This window comes from Cannabis sativa, chromosome X (genome assembly GCF_029168945.1).
Source record: "Cannabis sativa cultivar Pink pepper isolate KNU-18-1 chromosome X, ASM2916894v1, whole genome shotgun sequence".
Lineage (NCBI taxonomy): Eukaryota > Viridiplantae > Streptophyta > Magnoliopsida > Rosales > Cannabaceae > Cannabis > Cannabis sativa.
The window spans coordinates 79,123,539-79,147,009 of record NC_083610.1 but is presented as its reverse complement, the minus strand read 5'-3'; the positions used below and the strand labels follow the sequence as shown (position 1 = coordinate 79,147,009).

At 30.6% G+C, this 23,471-nt stretch overlaps 2 protein-coding genes across 2 annotated transcripts; one reads left to right on the top strand and one right to left on the bottom strand.

The window, feature by feature from the left end:
* The first annotated feature begins 2,331 nt into the window (after positions 1–2,331).
* On the top strand, positions 2,332–6,674 carry LOC115698949 (hydroxyproline O-galactosyltransferase HPGT3). Its single transcript, XM_030626162.2, has 12 exons — positions 2,332–2,627; positions 2,976–3,039; positions 3,250–3,299; positions 3,383–3,570; positions 3,783–3,843; positions 4,004–4,076; positions 4,464–4,587; positions 4,700–4,787; positions 5,550–5,600; positions 5,729–5,800; positions 6,021–6,133; positions 6,225–6,674. Exons 1-12 carry the CDS (start codon positions 2,506–2,508, stop codon positions 6,245–6,247), a joined length of 1,029 nt encoding a protein of 342 aa, XP_030482022.2. The 5' UTR covers positions 2,332–2,505; the 3' UTR covers positions 6,248–6,674.
* A 3,435-nt stretch (positions 6,675–10,109) lies between these two features.
* LOC115698943 (TPD1 protein homolog 1B) lies at positions 10,110–10,969 on the bottom strand. The gene is made up of 2 exons (XM_030626152.2): positions 10,649–10,969; positions 10,110–10,560 (listed from the first exon to the last, which is right to left on the bottom strand). Exons 1-2 carry the CDS (start codon positions 10,725–10,727, stop codon positions 10,232–10,234), a joined length of 408 nt encoding a protein of 135 aa, XP_030482012.1. The 5' UTR covers positions 10,728–10,969; the 3' UTR covers positions 10,110–10,231.
* Between the last annotated feature and the right edge of the window lie 12,502 nt (positions 10,970–23,471).

The window sequence follows — 23,471 nt, the reverse complement described above, 5'->3', positions numbered from 1 at the left end:
ACATACCAAAGATAAATCTTTAAAATTTGGATCATATTTACTTTTTTTTCTTCTTGTGAATAACCTTCCAAAGAATTTTAATTTTAATTAGATGAAGTTTTTTCTCAAAGTTAATATTTGAATTTTTAACAACATCTTTCATTGCATCCTTATTGGAGGAATCAGATTCTATTTGAACAAAACACAAAAAATAAATTGAAATTAGTTTTATCACATTATGAAAACCAAATAAAAATCAATTTCGTCACACAACAACAATTAAGATTATGAAAATAAAACATAAATAATAAATATTGAAAATAACTGAAACTAGTTTTGTCAATTAACCAAATGAAAAACCCACACACACATACACAAATACAAAAATACAAAAAAAAAAAAAAATACAAATATAATTAAAACATCATACAATTCACAACAATATTCTAAAACTAAAATATTAGTGTGAAAACCAGTTTCGAACCTATAAATAAAATAATAATAAAAAAATAAAATCAAAATGTACAATAATAATTATTAAATGGAGGAATCCCAATACAAAACTCTTAAGACATGTGAAACCAGTTTCAAAACTCTTAAAACTTATTAAACCAGTTTCAAACCTCTAAGTAGTCTGAACCCTGTAAAACTAGTTTCTAACCGGTGAATCCCATGAAACTATTAAATGAATAAGTTTCAGAGAGTGATGATTTACAAACAAAAGATTCTAAAAAATATTATATTTTGTGCCAGATTCAATAATGTTATTGAATAGTTTTACCGTGTTAACACTTGGGAGAAAATAAATGTAAATTATAAACTCAATTTTTTGAGGAAATTAGAAAGAAATTATTTCAGAGGTTAGTTGTTTGCTTCTCAAGGCCAAGAAGTTGAAAATTTTCACCAATTACATTGTTTCTCTTATTTCACAAGTATAAACCTCTTTAAACCTTTGATCATAAATAATAACAAAACTACTTGATCACCTGAAAAAGAGTAATGAGGAATGAATGATGAAATTCCCTTCCTTTTATCTCATCTGGCACGATATTATTACTAATATAATGGAGATATTCACATAACTATACTCATGAATATTTAGCGATCATCTGGACATATATAGATAGAGAAATTTAATGAATATCCCACAATGGTTTCATAAGCCAAAGAAGGAAACAACATAACAGAAAAGAACAACTTTATTGGCACAACTCACCAAAGCCTCAAAACATTCCTCAATTGATTCCAGAAACATGAAACAAAGCTTTGCTTCCTTGGATATCCACTAAGCCCATAAAGGACACGATGACATATAATGGAGCCATAAGAACTATACTAGCAGCAGTCGCGTGAGAGGAACATGTCGGATCTAGTAACGGTTGCTTGTGGGGATTTGATCAGTCACCGAAGCTAGCAATATTGATTTGGTCGCCGGAGCTAGCAACGATCGGTCGCCGAAGAAAGAGAAGAAAGGGAAAGATTCAGCGAAGAACTTCGATTTTAGTCTGCGTAGAGTTGATTGGAGAGAGAGAAAGTAGCATTTGGGGTTGAAGAAGAGAAAAATCTGATTCTTTTGCATTAAATATGGGATTTTAAAGAATCATTTACTAAAATATGACATCCCAAACCCATATAAAAGCCCAAAAAAGAAAAAATGCCATACAAATTACTCAAACTTAAAACTGCCATATTTAAGTAATAAAATTTTAAAAACCCATATTTGATGTAATTTTCACTTGAAAAAATGGTATTTTTCAAAATCGGTAAAAGAAAGGTATAATTTTAAAAGAGGAAAAAAAAAATTTGGGCCCCTGGGCTGGGTGAGCCCTAGGCACAGGCCTAGCCCGCCTATGCCCAGGGCCGGGTCTGTCCATAATGATAGCTATTGATAGATAGATTTTTTTCAGATACTAATTTAGTTCAGAACCTATTATATTTCACACTTCTTTGATGATTAATTTATGAAGAGTGAAGACTTACTAGGATTTTATTTTATTTCATTGTAGACGCTTTGATAAATTTTTTGTTTGAATTTACTGTATGGACTATATCTTAAAATTTATTTAATTTGCCTAAATATTTTCAATCCTCAATTGAGATTCAAAATGTCAAAGTTTGAAACTAATTCCACTAACTATTTTTTTTTTCATTCAATATCATTAATTTCAATATTCATTCAAATTAAATATCATTAATTTTCATTTATTAAAAAAAATCATTAATTTTCATATTTTTTCTATAAAAAAATATCTTTTATGAAATGGGCCTGGTTTTTTTCTTCCACTAATAATAATAAGGCCCATAAAAGGCCCAAATGACATTCATCTTACTTTCCCAGTGGAAGAAGTTGAACGACTTCGGTACTGAACATTCTGAGAAAGATTTGAAATGTTGTTGTCGGAAACTAATTCGTTCATTTGCAGAAATATTAATAATTAATAATTAATAATAATAATAAAGAGAGTATTTGGTTGGTCTATTCGATTCTATTACTGTTACTTTGGGTCTCTCTCTCTCTGTGAGAAGATGGAGAGCTTGCCGACGACGAAATCAGAGAGACGATGGAGGTCAAAGCCTCTTCACACGTCAAAACCTTCTCTACTCATGGCTTTGTTTTCATGCATTGCTTGGCTCTATGTAGCTGGAAGGTCCGATTCTACCTTATCTCCTCTCTCTCATATTTTTTTTTTTTTTTTTTTTTTTTTTTTTTTTATTTCTGTTCAGTTTTCTTTATTTCCTTGTTTGGCTCGCGAGAAAGTTTAGGAAATTTTGTATTGTTGAACAAGTTGAAACTAAACAGATAACAAATGTAGATTTCGGAAATTTTCTATTTCTTAACTGTGAAGTCGTTATATGCTGATTTTGGCTATAATATAAAATCAGGTCAATTTCGAGGTTCTTAATACACATATATGGATGCCTTAAGGAAATTTAATTTCATTGGTATTTTTGTTGTTATTCTACTACACTCAATACTTTGTTTTATAATGCTTCAGGTTGTGGCAGGACGCGGAAAACAGAATGTTACTAGCTGATCTTCTTAAGAAAAATGCTGGTCAGGTTTGTCTGGGGATCTATGTGGTGTGATCTGATTAGTACTAAAATGATGAGAATTTGTTGTAAATGGTTTTCCTTTTTAAATTACTGAAAAAGAGTTTAGACTAGTTACTAGTGAAGATCAACTGTGTAATAAGATTTCTTTGTGTCTTCTTTATCTTCAATATAAATATCCTTTGTTTGATTATGATGTCCCCCTGCTTTTGTTAATAGAGACCCAGAGTCCTATCAGTTGACGATAAGTTGGCAGTCCTTGGCTGCAAGTAAGTTCCCTGTCTAATCGGTTTTCATGAAATTGCATTTCATCAAGTATTTTTTTATATGGATTAATTATATTGGTCTTTAGAGATTTGGAGAGAAGGATTGTAGAAGCTGAGATGGATCTTACATTAGCGAAGAGTCAAGGGTATCTGAAGAACCATTTGCAACAAAGTGGCTCTTCCTCATCCCGAATTCTAGCTGTTATTGGAGTGTATACTGGATTTGGCAGTCGATTGAAGAGAAATGTGTTTAGAGGATCTTGGATGCCTAGAGGTTAGTTGGGATCAGAAAATATGTTCCATGCTTGATGTTTTAATAATTTAAAATATGTTAAGCAGGTGTGAAGTACAAATTTTGGATTAGTCTGAAGAAGAAAAGAAAACTAAAAAGGCTGATTATTGCAAATTACAATGCTTTTGCTTCAGGAGTATGTTTGTCTTTCCATAACAGTAATATGTTTTAAGTGTACTATTTGGTTTTTGCAGGAGATGCTTTGAAAAAACTAGAAGAAAGAGGTGTAGTCATACGTTTTGTAATTGGTCGGAGGTTTTCCTCAAACTTTAATCTCTGTTATTAATTGATTTCGTGCTTTCTTATTCTTATTTATGTAATTTGTGGTTTTATTTGTTGAACAGCATCAATGATGAGACTATATTATTTTACAAATTTCTCTCATTCTCTTCTTTTTTTTTTGTTGAAATGATAGTGCTAACCGGGGTGATAGCTTAGATCGTAATATTGATGTGGAAAATCGTTCAACAAAAGATTTTTTTATTCTGGTAAGCATTATAATTTCAGTTGCTGCTATTACAACTTCACAGCTTTTATTCTCTCTCTATATATATGAGCATGTATTTGTATGTGGTATTAATATTTCCATAATTTTGTTATGTAATGATATTGAACCAATTGTACCAGAATTTATAGTGTAATAGCTTTGCAAAGCGAGAAAACAAAGGATTCTAAAAGACAAAAAGATTCTTTGTGAATATTACATGACAATGTCTTATTTACCAATTAACTATTATTTGAAACAGTAATTAATTTGTTGATTTTCGATGGTGGAAAAAGTTCAATATTCTATTTAGAGTTGGTTATTAATAATAATTGTTCGATTGACTTAAACATAGAAGTTTATAGTTTTGGATATGTTTGATTGATATTAGGAAGGTCACGAGGAAGCTGAAGAAGAGTTGCCCAAGAAAGCTAAGTTCTTCTTTAGCACAGCGGTTCAAACTTGGAATGCAGACTTCTATGTTAAAGTTGATGACAACATTGACCTTGATCTTGGTTGAGCTTTTCTATATTTTTCACTCTTGCAATATATATTGTAATGTAGGCCTTCTTTATTGATCAATAATTTTTTTATCATATTATTTACATATTTTTGTTAACATAACAGAGGGGCTAATTGAACTTCTTGAACGTCGCCGTGATCAGAACAGTTCTTATATTGGTTGCATGAAGTCAGGAGATGTTGTAGCTGAAGAGTATGTATTACGTTATACCTTAACTAGACTTTATTCTTGTGTAATATCCTATTTTCCTTGTGAGTCTATAGTGATCATGCCCTCATCGAGTAATTATTGTTATGATTTGTCAATATAAAAGTGAACAATACACAAGGAGCTGTACTATTATTGAGAAAAATTACACGGAGGTATATAAAAACATCTAAACATTGGCAAATTTGACAAAATTGAGTTTGAATGAATACATTGAGGTATATAAAAACATCTAAACATGTTAGGAGCAATTTAGCAGTTTCGGGAGGATCAAAATTCAGGTGAACCAGCGTTATGTCACCTGTCCCTAGGCGATAATATGTCTCAGGTTCAAAGAGATGATACTGTCGTATGAGTGGTGATGTTTCGCCACCTAGTAGGCAACGCATCGCTACTCGCTTGAAATTTTGGCTCCAAAAGTTGTGCTTTGAAATTGTAACATGTTGCAACAAGCTTAGGTTGGTGCTAACATGTAGAAGTCTAATAGAATAGATCCTCTCTATTATGTGTATTAAAAGACTAAAATTGTTTCTGTTTAGACAAAGATAAAATGGCATATTAAAATTGACCACTTTTTGTTATTGTGCCATATCCTGTTATTTACCCGCTTCACTTTTGCATGTGTAGATTTCTTGTTTTCTAGTTCCGTCATATTTTTTTATTAATTATTAGCTGTGAATTTTTCAGATTTGTTTTTTGCTTACTACAACCTAAATTAATCAGAAGGTTTTATTGATTTGAATTTAGGGGAAAGCCTTGGTATGAACCTGAATGGTGGAAATTTGGTGATGAGAAATCGTAAGTGATGTTATATTTGATTCAGTGTGCTTCTAATGCTCCTTATATATGCATTTATGTATGTACGCTTATAACACTTGTGTTCTGCATCAACTGTAATCGCCTTTCTTGATTTTTCTTTTCTTCAGGTACTTCCGGCATGCATCTGGTTCTCTTTTGATTCTCTCCAAGAGTTTGGCTCAGTATGTCTACATAAACAGGTTAGTCATCAACTTCTTGGCAAGCCAAGCAGTTTTACTATTTATAAACAGCCAAACCTTGTAAAATTGTGTGGGATATTGTATCAAGTACAGTTATGGTTAATACTCCAACTGAATGCACCAGCAGTTATTAACTCAAATACTAAATTGCATCACTTTGGTATCAACCAATAGTTCCAAGTCACAGTCTAATATTTATTTTGTTTACTTGTGCATACAGCGCGTCGTTGAAGGTTTATGCTCATGATGATATATCAATAGGTTCGTGGATGATGGGTCTACAAGCAACATATATAGATGACAATCGATTTTGCTGTGGTAGCATTAGACAAGGTAAATTTGCTTCTTGAAAGTTTTTGCTCAAATATGTGGGTAGAAGTTGTGATTTCTGCTTGACGAAACTGACATTTAACTCTTTTATCAGACAAAGTGTGTTCTCTAGCCTAATTAAGGAGATGCATATGGCTTGTCAAGAAGACATCAAATCTTAGTTCAGTGGTAGTTCTTGGGCGTCGAACTCCTTGCGGTGAATGATTTGTGAGAAGAGATTGACAAAATGGTTCTTGTAGATTTATTTAGATATTGGCCTCAATTCTTTTTAGGGTTTACCCATGTTTGACTGCCTATCCTTTCATCCCAACGATTCATCTTATGTATTGGCCTCAATGCTAATCTGAATTGATGGAAGAGTTAAAATAGAATATCAGTGATCTCCAATAAAAATGGTTTAAATAGAAGGCATTGTTTGTTTTAATGTTCTTAATTTATAAATCGATTTATATGTACACGGATGGGGTGAGGAATTGGTGGGGCGTTCTCCCACGATCTCCATCTTGTTAAGAATTTTAATCCCATTTCCCGCATATTGTCCGTACAGGGAATTCTACAACTACTTTAGTTTATATTTTAGTTTCTCCATTACAAGTAGACCTCCACAGGACCATCTCCATGGGAAAAGTGTGGATAATTTATTGATAACGCCTTAAATATGGTGACATTAGTAACTAAATACTATCAACTGTATTATATTGTTAATTAGAAATTAGGACTAATTAGTTTTCATTATTTTCCTAGTTTGTTACAATAGTTTACCTAATGTGTATAAATATATATTATTTTCTTAATGAAATACATAGGAAATAATTCTCTTTACCATTGTTTTTAACATGGTATCAATTTAAGTGGCGTTCGGTTGGATGAAATAAAAATATATGAATAGCAATGAGAATGAGAATAAGAATAAGAGTAGAATGGAATTAAATTTGAAACACATAAAAAATGGTAAAAAAAATTATTAAAAATTTTCTCATCTTACATTGAAATGGTCATTCATTCCATTTCAAAATGGAATAGTCATTACACCAAAATGATAGAAAAATTATTTCATTGGAATGATATTTTAATACTTTAAAATATAACGAAACAAAGGAATGAAATAAAAATTGTTTCTTTTTTATTTCATTACCTCCAATCAAGGTCTTAAGGATTGACAATGGCCTTGAGTACTTCTCAAATGAGTTCAAGGAATTGTGTGCCAAAATGGGAATCCAGGGACATAGAACTGTGACCAAAACCCCTTAGCAAAATGGTGTTGCTGAGAGGATGAATAGAACATTGATTGAGAGGGTTAGGTGCATGTTACTAGGAGTTGGTTTAGACAGAACCTTTTGGGGAGAAGCTTTTAAAACAGCCTGCTACCTAATCAACAGATCACCATCTGTGCCAAACAACTTCAAGATCCCACAAGAGTTATGGATAGATAAATCTCCAAACATAGATCACCTGAAAGTGTTTGGATGTACTGCATTTGTGCATGTTAGACAAGATAAGTTGCAGCCTAGAGCATTGAGATGCATATTTCTTGGCTACCCTGAAGGGGTTAAGGGATATAGAGTGTGGTATTTAAAACCTGGATTCAAGAAGTACTTGATAAGTAGAGATGTTGTTTTTAAGGAAGATGAAATGGCCATGAAAACCAAGAGCACTTCCAAAGACAGTGAAGCTGTTTCAGATGAGAATGTCCAGATTGAGGTGGAGCAGATTGATCCTACATCATCAACTAATGTTGTTCCAGATGGAACTGAGGTAACAAAAGGAGAAGACAATGAAGATCAGCAAGAGCTAGACAGAGAAAAGCCCCTGACCATTTTGGTTATGATGAATTCATTATATATGTACTTATGATTGTAGAAGAGGTTGACAGTTTAGAACCCACTAGCTTTCAAGAAGCTATGACAAGTAAAGATGCTGAACCATGGCTGCAGGCCATCTAAGAAGAGATGCAGTCTCTTAGGAAGAATAAAACCTGGATTATTGTGAAGAAACTAGAGTTCTACAAGCTGGTAGGATGTAAATGGCTTTTCAAGCATAAAGAATGTTCATGGAATGAGCCTACCAGATTCAAGGCAAGGTTTTAAAGGGTTCACTCAGAAGGAAGGTATCGATTACAATGAGATTTTCTTTCCAATGGTTAAGCAAGCTTCAATCAGAGCCATGATGGCAAAGGCAGCAAGCATAGACCTAGAGATTGAACATATGGATGCAAGGATAACTTTCTTACATGGGTTATTAGAAGAGGAAATCTATATGCAACAACCTGAGGGCTTTGACAATGGGAACCCAAATGAGGTATGTCTACTCAAGAAGTCTCTTTATGGCCTCAAGCATGCACCTAGGCAATGGAACTTGAGGTTTGACACCTATATGTAGAATATTGGATACACTAAAAGCAAGTATGACTCATGTGTGTATTTCAATAATCAAACCTACTTGCTACTCTATGTTGATGATATACTGATCTTTAGCAAAGCAATGTCAGAGATTGAAAAGCTGAAAAGGAAACTTAGTGATGAGTTTGAGATGAAAGATCTTGGCAAAGCAAAGAGAATTCTTGGGATAGACATAAAGAGACCAAAGCCTGGCATGCCAATACTTTCTCAAGCTGCCTACCTACAGAAAGTATTGAGTAAGTTTGACATGGTCAAGTGCAAACCAGTTGCAACACCACTTGCTCAATACTTCAAGTTGTCTGCATCTCAGTCACAAAAAACAGATGCAGAAAGAGCCAAGATGAGCAAAGTTCCTTATGCAAGTTTTGTTGGGAGTCTCATGTATTCCATGGTGTGTTCAAGACCAGACTTAGCTCATGCCATGAGTATGGTCAGTAGATACATTTCAGACCCTGGCCTTAAATATTAGGAAGCACTGAAATGGACAATGAGGTACCTGAAAGGTACTATGGACACTAGTATTGTGTTTAGTAAGGGGAACCAGTACAAGGAAGAAATCATTGGTTTTGTGGACTCAGATTTTGTAGCAAACTTAGACACTAGAAGGAGCCTAACAGGATTTGTGTTCACTACTCTTGGGGGCTGCATCAGCTGGAAATCTAACCTACAGAAAGTAGTAGCCTTGTCATCAACAGAAGCTGAATACATGGCTGCTACAGAAGCAATCAAAGAGACTATATGACTTAAGGGGTTGACAGAGGAGTTAGGTTTCAAATCTAAGGATATCACAGTCTATTGTGATTATCAAAGTGCTTTGCATCTCATGCAAAATCCAATGCTTCATGAGAGGTCAAAGCATATTTATATCAAATTACACTTTATAAGGGTATTGTGTCATCCAAGCAGGTGCAAGTGAAGAAAATAAGCACACATGATAACCCTGTAGATATTTTCACTAAAAGTGTAACTAGAGACAAGTTTAGGCATCGTCTAAACTTGTTGAGCATTCAGGAAATTCAATGTCCTCACTCATTTCTTTTGGATCAGAGATTAAGTGAGTCTAATCAGGTGAAATTGTTGGGATTAAACTCACTTAACCTGTCAAGTCAGTAGGTCCATCTATTTGCTCATCAGATGAATCTGGAGAAAGCTATTATTAGTTATAACAGTTGGTTTTAATACCAACTTAAAGGAGACCTCGCCAACAGCTATAAATAGGTGTTCCTCTATTCTCAAAGAGATTTCAGAGTTTTGGGTTCTGATCTTTAATCTCCTAGGCTCATACTTCAGTTTCAGATTCAAGTTTAGAGAAAGAGTGTCCAAGATCATAGTAAATGTGTGGAGGGACGTAATGAAAATATCACTCTAGAAGTGATATCCCTCAATGTGAAATATTTTTTAATAATTATTCACCGTGTAGAGTTTTATTCTTAGACATATTCAACTGTGTACTATTGACCATTCAAGCAATAAAGATTCATGATTCATTCTTTCTCGAGCTAAATTTTTTTTTTTATCTAATTTCAATTAAGTTCTAGTTTTAATTTTGCGATTGATTTTAGTTTTATTTGTACATTATGTTTTAAGGATGTACTAAAATAAATATATATTGAAGCTAGAGCACAGAAACACAAAGTAGTATATAGTATAATACAAGCCCTGAAAGTAATTAAACGACAAGACATATATAAAAACAACAAAGTTAGGAATTACAAGAGGTAGGAATACGAGAGTGGAGAGGGAAAAAGAGAAAAGGAGGATCCCAAGCATAGGAGAATCGAACAGTAGCTTTAGGATTGAGAATTGAGCCGTTGATGAGGAGACACTGGCCGTGGCCTTGGTCGAGGAAGGTGGCCGGATCCACTGGCTTGGCTGTCTGAAAACCCTCACAACCCAATTTGATCTCACTCTGACCACAATTCTCGCACGTGTTAATCACTGTCACGTTCCACTCTGCTTTCCCATTTATCTCTCTTCCACTTCTCACTGTTCCGATGTTTATGTTGTCCAAACTGCAATTTTCACAAATTCCTGCTCCACCCCAAATATTTATTATTATTATTATTATTATTAATAATAAATACTATATACTTATTACTAATATATTATTATTACTTACCCCTGTTGATGAGAATATTAGTGATGATCAGAAAAACCATTGCTGTGATCATAGACCTATGCATATACATGGTGGCCATTATTTCTCTGGTTATAGCCGATTATTATTATTGCTATTATTGGAGTTTTTGAAATATGGTAGGTATATATGGTATATAACACCTCAATAATTCCTACCCTTTTTGTTCTTGGCCACTCACTATTATTAATTATTAATATATATAAAATATAATAATTGCTAATCAATTATTCAATTATTGTAATAACTATATATCGAGATTTTTTCTTGCAAAATAACTAAAAGAAAATCTTTCAAGATTTATTTATTTATGAATAGTGAGAGAGAGAGAGAGAGGAATAGCATGAGAATATCATTCAATTTATGTTTTACATGTATAATTATTTAAAAGTAATAGAAAGAAAAAGGTAAATAAAAAGGCGACTGTCCCTATTTGCAAATTTTGAGTGGTGTCTCAACTTTAATTAATAGTTTTAAAAAGCTTCATTCATATCCTCTCGTGTGCTGGTGTGCCTGGATGATGTTGTTCATATATATCACATCTTAATTTTAAAAATTAAAAAATATATATTATATATATTTGAAATTATCTATTAGTATAATTAGTGCTTTTTTTGTTTTAAAAAAGTATAATTAGTGCTTTAAATAATTATATATATGTTAGAAAAAATAATAAAAAGGATGAGATATTTCAGAGTTCACTATCACTACTACAGACTATGAACGAAAGTTAAGTTTTTAGTAAACCCATGGCAACCGATCAATTTTAGGGGTGTTCAAATAATTCTATTGCACTGAGTGAGAATTTTATATTTCAGATTCAATTAAATTTGTATAATAGTTCAAATAATCTAATCTAATCAAATTTATAAAAGTGTGAATTAATTATTTTAAATTGATTACTTTTTAATATTAAATTATTTAATATTTATTAAAAATATATTATTTTTTATCATAACTAATAATAAAATAAAATAAAATAAATTATTATTATTTTATATATCTAACAAAAAATTAAAATAAATAAAATAACAAATAATAATTCAAAAAAAAAATGTATATATAAAAAAATGTTTAATTTTATTTTACATGTAAAGAAGAAAATTATATATAAAATAAACATCCAATTTACATAATTGTTTTGTATTTTCTAATCCAATCCAATTTATATAAATGTAAATATTCATATTTTACGAATTGAATTGAATTAAATTGTGTAAATTAAATTAGATTAACTATTTTATAAACACCTATCATCATACAACTAATATTTCTTCTTTATAAACTTTTTGTTTTCACACGTGACATGTCACATACATGTAATAGCTCATATTTAAAGTCCTTTAATCCAACGGTTGATAGCTGTTGAGTTCAATATCCATAAAGCAAAAAATATGGAATTCAGATATACATGTGGAGGCTTTTGTGTGGTTAACCTTTCAATGGCTTTTGTGTGGAACCATCGAGCTACCAATTCCTTAGCGGTACATCTCTGTTTTAGAGCATTTCTAATAATAAAATTTTAAAAATATTCAGTGAAGTAGACATATTATGTCATAAAATATTGAGGTAGACATATTATTTCATAAAATATTGAGATGCTATATCATTTAAAAAAAAAAAAATATTACTCTAAAAATTTACATGGATGCTATATTATAACATTGGTGCTAATCATTTTTATTTTAATAAAAAATTATTGTAACTAAAAATTAAGATATATATCAATAATAATATGTAAAATTAAAAATACTATACATTAGAATATTTTTAGAAATAAAACTGTCAAAAATAATATAAAAGAAAAATAAAATAAAATATTATATTTTTAAATAATATGTAAATTTTGAACATCTTTAAAAAATACTACCATTGAATATGGTCTAAGGTAGTCACACGATGATTCCACCTCGGTTACAATTTTTTTAAGAATTAATTGTGAAAAACTTCCAAAAGATTCACCTCATTAGTAATTAACTTCTCAAACTTATTTTTTTGACAATTAAATTTCAAAAAACTAAACAGTTTGTTATTTAGATGTTAACATCTAAATTAAATTGTCCATGTTAATATAACATAATGTTTATACAGTGTGACATAATTTTATTAATTCACAAAAAAAAAAAATATATCTAAAAATAAAAAAATGTTTTTTTTTATTATTTTTTTTCTCGATCTCTATTCTTTTTTCCTTCAGTGACTCTCTCTCTAATATTTAGACCACTGATGCTAGCTATCTGAAAGCCCGTACTCCATTGCAAACCCTCAAATATAACAACAAACCCACACTGAATAGCTCTTTAAAAAAAAGAGTTATTTGCGGCATAACCTCTTAAAGTGGGCAAGTTTTTGCAACTAAACCCCAATTCTAAAATTTTGGTGGTAAAACCTCCTAAACCCAAATTCTGTTAGCACTTAGCCCCTTCCGTCCATTTTTGGCTGTTAACTGCCATGGTGGAATGTTCATGTGTACACAGTGTACACGTGGCACAATTTTATCGGTCCACGTAATAAATATTTAAAATTAAATTAAAAAAATAATTATTTTAAAAATAAAAAATAAAACATAAAAAAAATTTATTTTTCTTTAAAATTAAAAAACAATTTAAAAAAAATAAAAATTAACAAAACCCTAATTCCTCTTTCTCTTCTCATTCTCTCTTAGCCCTACCCGCTGCCCCCTCCTCCTCCTCCTCCTCCTCCTCCTTCTTCTTCTTCTTCTTCTTCTTCTTCTTCTTCTTCTTCTTCTTCTTCTTCTTCTTCTCTCTCAGCCCTACCCGCCGCTGGTACCACCGCTCCGGCTGCAACTACGACCTCTACAGCAACCACAAATCTCGCTCGTCCCTTCACAAATCCACCCCCATCACGACCTATATCTCCGCCCCAGCAGCAACCTCAACCCCTCCCCATCCGTGCGTCGGTCCCTCCTTATTCAAATTTCCTACCCTGTCGCATCCTTCGGCCGAGGATTCATCCCCAAGGCCATCGATAAACACCTCTCCTTTTTCTTTCGTTTTTTTTAAATTGATCGTGAATGGATGCTTTGGTTGAGATAGTAATGGCAGAAAACGAGTGTTTGTGTGTATTTTGTTTGCATTTTGTTTGGTTGAGATAGTAATGGCAGAAAACGAGTGTTTGGGTGCTTTTTTTAAATTTGCATTTTATTTTGTGACTTTGTGTGTATTTTTATTAGAACATGAGAGTTAGAGTTGAATTGACATAGTTTTTTTGTGTGTGTATGATTATTGTTTGAAGAGGTGTGATATGGCTGAGTCAAATAGGCTTGGGAATGTCAAACTGACCATTCCTATTCTTTGTTTTTTTTAGCAGAGAAGAAGAAGAAGAAGGAGGAGGAGGAGGAGGAGGAGGCGGCGGGTAGGGTTTCTGAGGTGAATGATGGGGACGATGATGGCTGAATTTGGGGGGGCGGGGGGTCGGCTAGGGTTAGAAGCAATCGGCTAGGGTTAGAAAAAGAAGAAGAAAGAAAAGAAAAAAAATAAAAAAATATATAATTTTTTTTTTAATTTGAAATTTTTAAAAATTTTATTTTAATTTTAAATATTTATTACGTGGACCAATAAAATTGTGCAGTGTACACGTGGACATTCCACCATGGCAGTTAACAGCCAAAAATGGACGGAAGGGGCTAAGTGCTAACAGAACTTGGATTTAGGAGGTCTTACCACAAAAATTTTAGAATTGGGGGTTAGTTGCAAAAACCTGCCCACTTTAGGAGGTTATGCCGCAAATAACTCTAAAAAAAACAAAAATTGGGTAAATTTCTTCAACAACTTGAAGAACCACTAAGTAGAACGAGTTGCAAAAACTAGTCAAAATCACCCAAATTTGCAACAGCTAGATCCAGGGACAAAATGATTTCTCTAAAATTGAGGATGAATGTGGGAATAAAGAAAACTAGGGCTCTTTGAATTGTAAATTATATCCTTCACAATTTCTTTTTCGTCGAAACCCTGTTCAACAAAATCAAAACATGAAACAGAAAAATAAAATAATTTTGAAAATAATAGAGATCGAAGCACAAAATACCAGAAGAATCATCATCATCATCAACACCGAAACCACCCCCACTGAAGAAAACCTAACTTCAACCACCACTTTAAGTCGACAAGATGAGAAAGAAATTGTCTGGAAACCCCAAAAATCCCAATCGAAGCTGAACCAGAAACCCCAATCAAAGCCGACAAGACGATGAAGAAATAGACCACCAGTGGGAGCCATTACTAGCGGCGAAAGATCTGAAAATTTGAACAAAAGAAAAAATATAAAAAAATGAGAACAATGGGGGGAGAGATCGCTAGCGGTGTGAGACCTCTAGGTTCAGTCAGAGCTTTGAGAGAATGCGAGCGATGGGGAAGGAGGAGGCGGCCAGTCGGCTCGTGATTGTTGTATGGGCTTGCAGACGAGAGAGAGGGTAATTGTTGTTTAGGTTTACGAAATTAGAGCATCTCTCCAAATGGTGACATTGTTTAACAGTAATAAAAATTTTGATGTTACTTACAAATATATTCAGGGGTGTTCATTGTATCACATCCAATGGATTTGGACCCATCCAATCCAATCTAATTATTTATTGGATATTGGATTTTATCATCCGATCCAATCCAATTGAATTGAGTCATCCGATCCGATCCAATGGATGTATTGGATTAGATCGGTTTCATCCATTGGATGCTTTAACTGGTTTTTTATTGGATTGGATTGGATCCATCCAATGGATCCAATGGATGAATCCAATCCATTTTAGCCACTATTTAGGCTGATTTCATTCAAAAGAAAAAAAAATATGAAAAAACATAATTTAAAGCCTAATAATCCAATAATAAACAATAGTTTAATCCAAATTCAACCTAATTTTCATAATCCCATAATAAAAATATAACAAAAATCTAACTTAATAAGCAAAAGTCTTAATAAACTAGTCCAATACATCAAATGCAAATATTATATAAAATATTAAATCAATGTGTGTAGGTGCACAGTAAAACATATTAATAATTAATATATTTTTTTAAAACAAAATAATTAAATATATAAAATTATAAATATTAAATATGATTTGATGGACATTGGATGATATTGGATTGGATCGGTTCGGTTATCCATAGGATCAGATGTCTTATCCAACATCCGATCCGATCCAATTGGATTTTTAAAATTTCATCCGATCCGATCCAATTATGATTGGATATCTAATTCTATTGGATCAGTCGGTTGAGATTGGATTGGATGTCTTTCTGCACACCCCTAATACTAGGAATACATAGAAAATATAAATTGACACTTTATTTACAAAAATACTTCCATAAGGTGTGGACAATATTTATACCTTTTATGTAATTTTAATTACTAAAATACCACTTACATGATCACTTACACAATATTCAGACGATGGTTGCAGGGTGGTTGCTGCGTAGTTACGTGGTGGTTGCATCAGATGAAAGTTTCAATCAGACGATGGTTGCAGGGTAGTTGCTAGGTGGTTGGCCGAAGGTTGCATTAGACGAAAGTTTCTGGGTAGTTGCTGGGTAGTTGGCTGAAGGTTGCATCAGACAAAGGTTTCAATCAAACGAAATAACTATTAGCAAAATGTTTATGCAACTGTAATGCAACTATTGTGAAACATTAAAAATCAGAATAGTGTTTCCACGTACGTAACTCTATCTACTTGTCTCTTTATAATTTAATATGAACAAATTCACCATTAGAAATTTGGAAAACAACGGAAATACACTAGGATAAACATTTTAATATAGTATCGATGTGATTTTTTTCTGGATTATACTTGAGTTGGATTGTTTGGGAACTCAAGTTCAAATTTTTGAGATCTACCTTTCATTGATTTGAAAATTGAAATCAAGACATTAGTTTTATGCAAATTAAACTGTATTTCTGGTTAAATTTTAGTTTCGTAGTAGTTTTTTACAACTTCTTTCATGAATTCGAAACAACCCGTGTTTTGATTGATTCTGGTTGTCTTCTCAGGTGAAGTTGCTGAAATTAATGGTGGTTCTCTTTCTGGTTGAATTTTTGTTTCGGTTGCATTAGGTTGCTGCATGGTTGCGCGATAGTTGCCCAGGAAGCATGGATCTTGGATTGAAGGTGTGTGTAAGTGTTATTTGTGTAATTTTTTTTTATTTGGGCGGTATATTTGTTTATTTGTCCAGCTGGAAGTATTTTTGTAATATTGTTACTTTTTTTGGTTAAAACTTAAAAAAGTTCAATATATTATATTATTTTATTTTTTTTCAACATTATTTTAACACTTTTTTGTTCTAAAATAATTTAGTGGTAAGCACCTTTAAAAATTATTAAAATAATATTATATTATTATTTAATGTATATTTAATAAATAAATTTTGCTTATGATAAAATAATAATAAAAAAATAAGAAAGAGAAAATATAAAAGATGTTATGGTATGACATTCTTTTCATTTCAATGGTAAGCATTAATTAAAAAATGTTAAAAATATATCCATATCATCAAACATCCTTCGTAGCGTCTCTATTGAAAATGCTCTTTATTTTTAGTATTTTTTATACATATATTTATTTATTAATTTTTATTTGTTCTAGAATGATTTATTTTTATTTTTATTTTTAAATCAATTATTTTTATTTTTTTGTACTTGTTTAGAGGGACCAATAAAATTGTGCTACATGAACACTCAATCATGACACTTAACTGCCAAAATTTGATGAAAATGATAAACTATTAACATAATACAACATAAGAGAGGTCTTACTACTAAAAAATAAATTTAGGATAGTTGCTAGTGAGTAGTGAGGTAAAACTTTTGAAGGTTTTACTGTTATTCTTTTTTTTATATATATATAAATATGACAACATATACTAATCATTAATAGTTGGTACTTTATTAATTTTTGAATTTTTTTTTAATTAAGATGCTGAAAATAAAATTATCTAAACAGTTTCTATTTACTGAGATTTTTGGAAACTAATTATATTATAATTAAGCTTAAGAAAGAGATGATTAAAAGAAGAAGAAGACCAAAATTTTACGTGGTTCGAGTATTAATGAGTTTAGTCCACGAGTCAATATTATTGAGCTAGGAAAACTCCAACGTATTTTTTACAAACATTTTTTTCCCTAGAATATGAACTTTAATTCTTATGACTTGATCCTAGAAATTGTTTTTCAACCCTTTGTATGAAGAGGTAATATTCTATTTATAAGTGAAATTTGAATATAGGTAAACCCGAACCCAGTAGAATTTAAAAGTGTCTACTAGACTCACTAGTGGGTAAAATATAATATATATTGACTTTGGGCCAATCGAGTGAGGCCCAATTCATGAGGCACAACCGTCTATACGAGGGGGACCATTGAGGATGTCAGGTATCATGCACAACCGTGTAGGGGTGCACACGGGTCGGATTTTCGGGTTTTCGGGTATCGGGTATTGTAAATCTACAACCGAACCCGGTGTTCGGGTTTACGGGTGTATCGGGTTCGGGTCGGTTATGTTCGGGTTGGGTGTACTCGGGTTCGGGTCCTACTGGGCTGAGCCTGAATTTTTAGTTTATGGGCCGAAATACAATTTAATTTTTAAGAATACCATTTTTTTTAACATTGGTTGGACCTTTTTTTAATAATTAATATTTTTTGGGCTTAAATAGTTACAAATGTACACGTGCAGCAGCCATATTGAATAGTTTGTTGAATAATGACTGTGTGTGTCGTGTGGTGGTGACTGTGTGTGTGATATTACAATTACAAATGTACATTCCTATGGAAAATTGGAAATGATAATTAATGAATGTGCACGTGCAACAGCCATATTGAATAGTTTGTTGAATAATGAAGTCTGGTGGTGGGTGGAATACGAAAGGAGTCATTTAGAATATGAATAGCAAGAGTCAGATATTATTTATTATTAATGTATTAATTTTTTAATAAAAAAAAAACCCACAGTTTTTAATTTCTTCGCATCATCTCTTCGGGTTGGGGGTATCTAACCGCCCACCCTCACCGAACCACCCTCACCCACCCACGTGAACCCCAACGCCGATCACCACCCGTACCACGACCCCAACCCCTCCGACCCGACTATACGGGTTTTCCGAGGATCAGTTTTTTTGGCATCGGGTCGGGGCGGGTACTCGGGTTTTTCGGGTGTGCGGGTCCAAATATGCAGCCCTACAACCGTGCCCATATTAAGAATATCACAGAATATGTCGTTGAACAAAAAGACACTCTTCTTTTGGTGGTGTGCGCATTCTGCGGGTCCAGTGTAGGGACAAACTCGAACACAGTGGGGTCCTGTGTCTTGAGGATTCCGCGTAAGGTATCACCCAAAAGCTCCCCGAGTGACTCTGCGATTGCCAGCGTCCGACTTACCCCAAGAAGGTATTCGGATTGGTCCTGGTACACTCTTCACTTTCTTGGCCAAAAAATATTTCCCAAATCAAATGATTAGACTTTGTTATTTTGATGAGTTAGACTCAGATCTAGATGCAAAATTGTAACATAACTCTATTTGTGGGCTTAATTGTTATCTTGATTGGCTATAGGTTTAGGTCTGTCTTGACTGTTATTGGATTTTGGAATTATTTATGTCACTATAAATACGGATAATAGTCTCGCCTATAAAAAATATTAATCTACGAATAATAATATTAAATATTTTAAATGTTCTTCTTACTACTATAACTATTATCAACGTGTAAATAGTGTTTTTTTTTTTTGCTGTAATAAGCATAGTCAATTATTCATTTGGGAGATTTATTTGCCCCTCAAAATCTTATAAAAGAATTCCATTTTGATAATTTTATTTATTTATATAAAAAAAACACATCTTTAATTTATACTAATTTCTCTTTTCAATTTTGTTCTTCCTCCTTATGTTTTTGAAAATTATACATATTAAATAAAAATAAAATATATTTTAAATATTAAGATAAAAAAATTAAAAATAAATAATTTTTTTTTTAAAAATTATACATAATTTATAAAAAAAAAAATATATGAATGTTTTACAAAGTAATTATAAAAATTAACATTAAATAATGTAGAAAAAATTAAAAAAAATGTTGAGATTGATTTTTTTTTTTTTTTAAATATTAGTATACTTATAATTTTTGTGGTGTGCAAATAAAACTTTCTTTATCCATTTTCTTTTATTGTTGTAAATATCCATGATGTGGACTAGAGTCACTAGACATAGTCCTCAATTACATTAGTTAAAAAAATATACTTATATTTTATTATTATGAAATTTGTGACTAAAATTAAAAAAAAAAAATATTTGTGATGAAATTTTCTTAACGTATGTAATTAATACACATAATTTAATAAAAAAAAAATGGCAATAAAAATATTTTATCTTACAATTTTATTACAACTGTACCTTTTTTGTTGTTAACCATGTCAACTCAAAAATATGTGATGGCATATTATTAAGCTATGCATTAAATAACTATTATTTATCCTATTCTTTTAATTAAAAATATACAAATTTTGAATAGAAAAACTAAATTAGTTTTTCTATAATCAAACAAATAATTTTTTTAAGAGAAAAACGTAGAAGTTTTTTTTTAATCTCGTCATATGTTTTTGAGTTAGCACTTAACGAACTTAGTTAACGTTTAATAGCCAAAAGTGTACAATTGCAATAAAATTGTAAGATAATGTATTTTTGTTGCCTTAGTATCATGTGTAACAATTACAATTTTTTTTTAGTTGTGATAGTTTACTTTTCTTTTCAACTACTTTACTCCAAACACTTTCTATCTAGTTAAAAAATTGAGTTTTTGCAAATATCTATAAATATTATAGAAATATAATATATACAAAACTGTTACGCCTGTTGCAGCAGAATGTAATTCTGTTACTGCAAAAATCAGTTTTGCATAAACGATTCAGAACTGGCAAAATATAAAAATAATTGCAGAAAATTAAATCACTTGACACAAGATATTTGTACGTGATTTCAATGTTCTTTCAAACACTAATGTACTTACTATAAACATATCCTAAATGATGTTGAATAGATAAAACAAAACTACCTTCTTCTTGCACATTATATTAAACTTTCTATTCATCTTTACCTTAATTCCCTGGTTTAGAGCCTATAACTAATTGCTTTTAAGAGAAATTGTATCATGATGTTCACAATAATATTTATACATATATATTAAGTTGGTGCCCTATCTACATCAGCATCCAACCAAGCTTTATCATATCTCAACTCCAACTTGGAAAAAATGTAAAAACCAAATCCAATTCGAAATTCCCCACTAATTATTATTCATGAATTTGGATATGGGTATAATAAATATTTAAATTTGAGACATATATATACACATAATATATTTCTATAATTCAAGACATGAAAGTATTTATACCACTGACAAATTTCCAGTGGCCCATAGAGTGCGTGTGTGTTGGAGGTTCGGGTTCGAGTGGGTTATGTATTGTGTAATATATAAACGCTTGAATCAAAAAAAAAAAAAAAAAAAAAAAAAAAAAAGACATGAAAGTATTTATTTAATTTATAAATAAATAAATAAAAATCAAAGTGGTAATTGTGATGTAAGACATTGAAGCACACGACACTAGCTAAAGTCGAAAATGATTTGGCCCCGGTTCGATTCGATGGTTCATTTTTCCCTATACATGCTTAATTGCTTATATATTTGACAAAATAATCAAAGTAGCATAAATATAACTTAAATACTTAAAAAAAAACATTTTAAAAAAATAACTATTTTTTTTTAAACGCATCATTTAAAAAATAGAAAAGAATTATTAAAGTTAGTCTCACATTTTTTATGTGTAGAAAAAAATTGTCATATATAAGATGAATAAACTGTTCCTTTCATTGTCAATTGGTTTTGAGATTCATCTTATTCCAAATTCTAATATGTTTACAGAGCCACATGTGATCCGTTGTGAGTCCAAAGTACTGTCAGTACAAAAAGATACTTCCACTTCTTTCTTTTAACTTTTATTTACGACCTTTCGGCCAATGTGTACCTAACAAGAATGATTAAACAATGAGTATTTCAAAAATTTTAGATTTCTGTAAAAAAAAAAAAAGTTTGAGTATTTAAATATTATATTTTAATAATTTTGAATATTGTTTCTGTAAAATAAAGATAAAGATAAAAGGTGTAACAATTTGAAAAAAATAATTACTCATATATATATATACGTAGATACATATATATATGCAAGCAATAAAATATCTATCATTTATATTTCCACCAAGCAAAAAAAATCATATATATAACTTAATTTTCAAATCTGCAATCACATTCACCACCACCATATTGCTCAAGGGACCAATCCATACACACTAAGCTAATTATTAGCCGCCTTGAAAAATAAAAAGTGTGGTTATAGAGAAACCCCAAGTTATTGCTTAGATATTCTATATATTCTTTAAGCTTACACCTTAGTTGTCCAATATTATGAGCTTATATATTATAACTATTAGACAATAATATACTATTAACAATAAAATATATATGAACAATATGTAATGTAAAAAAATTACAAATATATCAAAATTGTATATGCGATAAAAGGACTGACATGTCATTCTTTATTATCAATTATTTAATTTAATAGTGTTATCACAAATTTAATTAAGATAGATAATAAATTTTCATTTTTTTAAAACTAATTGTTAAATTAAATCTATCATAAGGTTAATCTAATTTTATTAAATTTAAAACTTAGCCCACATGCAATTTTAGATTTAATAAAATTTTCATCTTCAATTTATACTTTAGTGACTAGTAAATAACATATTTTTAAATAATTAGGGAGTAGCCATAACATCCTTAATTATATAAAATTATATATATTAAGTGGACCAAGATCACATAATGGACATGAATTATAATTAATTATGTGGATATAATAATCTTACCCCATAGAATTTTTATTATATTTATATAATTAATATATTAAATTAAATTCTCTCAATTTTTTTCACAGGGAATTATATAGATTTAATTTAATAGTTTTATCATAAAGTATAAAAATTTGAAATATTTATAAAATAATTAAATATTTCATACTTTTCATTGAGATAGAAATATTAAACGTTAAGTTTTTCATAAATTGTGTAAATTTGTCATAATCTACATCTAAATCTAATCTTATTAGATTAAAAATTTAGCCCAAAACTAATTTTTGTTTAATAAGATTTCATATTTAAGCATGTTTATTCATTAGTATAAGCATAATTTATTTAAACTTCAAAACTATATATTAATAATTATGTAATTTTATTACATTACTATTTATAAATTTTTACAATAATAGTAGAAATTTCCAAAATTTATTATAATAACTTCATCTAGAATATATAGTTTTTTACTAGTACTTAAGAAAAATAAACTACACTTTATTATCACCAATAAATTTTCAATTTATTTTGTATGAATTCATTCTAATGTAGTTAATGTGATTATTAACACATAGTGGATTATTTTAGATTGTTATTCCACATTCATAATTTCTTGCAAGGTTTACAAATAAACTTAAGAAAGTCGAATCTTATCCACAGACAAGATGAGTTCTCACATATAGTAGTGACTTTATTTTAAAATTATTAAAGACCTTTATGTTCCAAGCTTCTTTAGAAACTTGATTTAGACACATATTTAAAGGTCTTTACTATAAAATGAATCACTCATAAAGAAATGCAAGTTCAATCTGACAATAAGAAATATGTTGTTAATAAAAATTCCTCTACATTACAGCATCAAAGATTATGGAACAATCTCCATAAATAGAATAAATGTTAGTA

Coding starts and splice junctions, on each gene's coding strand:
- LOC115698949 (XM_030626162.2), top strand. CDS start 2,506: ATGGAGAGCTTGCCGACGACGAAATCAGAGAGACGATGGAGGTCAAAG. Junction 3,844..4,003: donor CGTTTTGTAATTGGTCGGAG/GTTTTCCTCAAA, acceptor TTGAAATGATAG/TGCTAACCGGGGTGATAGCT. Junction 6,134..6,224: donor CTGTGGTAGCATTAGACAAG/GTAAATTTGCTT, acceptor CTCTTTTATCAG/ACAAAGTGTGTTCTCTAGCC.
- LOC115698943 (XM_030626152.2), bottom strand. CDS start 10,727: ATGGCCACCATGTATATGCATAGGTCTATGATCACAGCAATGGTTTTT. Junction 10,561..10,648: donor TAATATTCTCATCAACAGGG/GTAAGTAATAAT, acceptor GGGGTGGAGCAG/GAATTTGTGAAAATTGCAGT.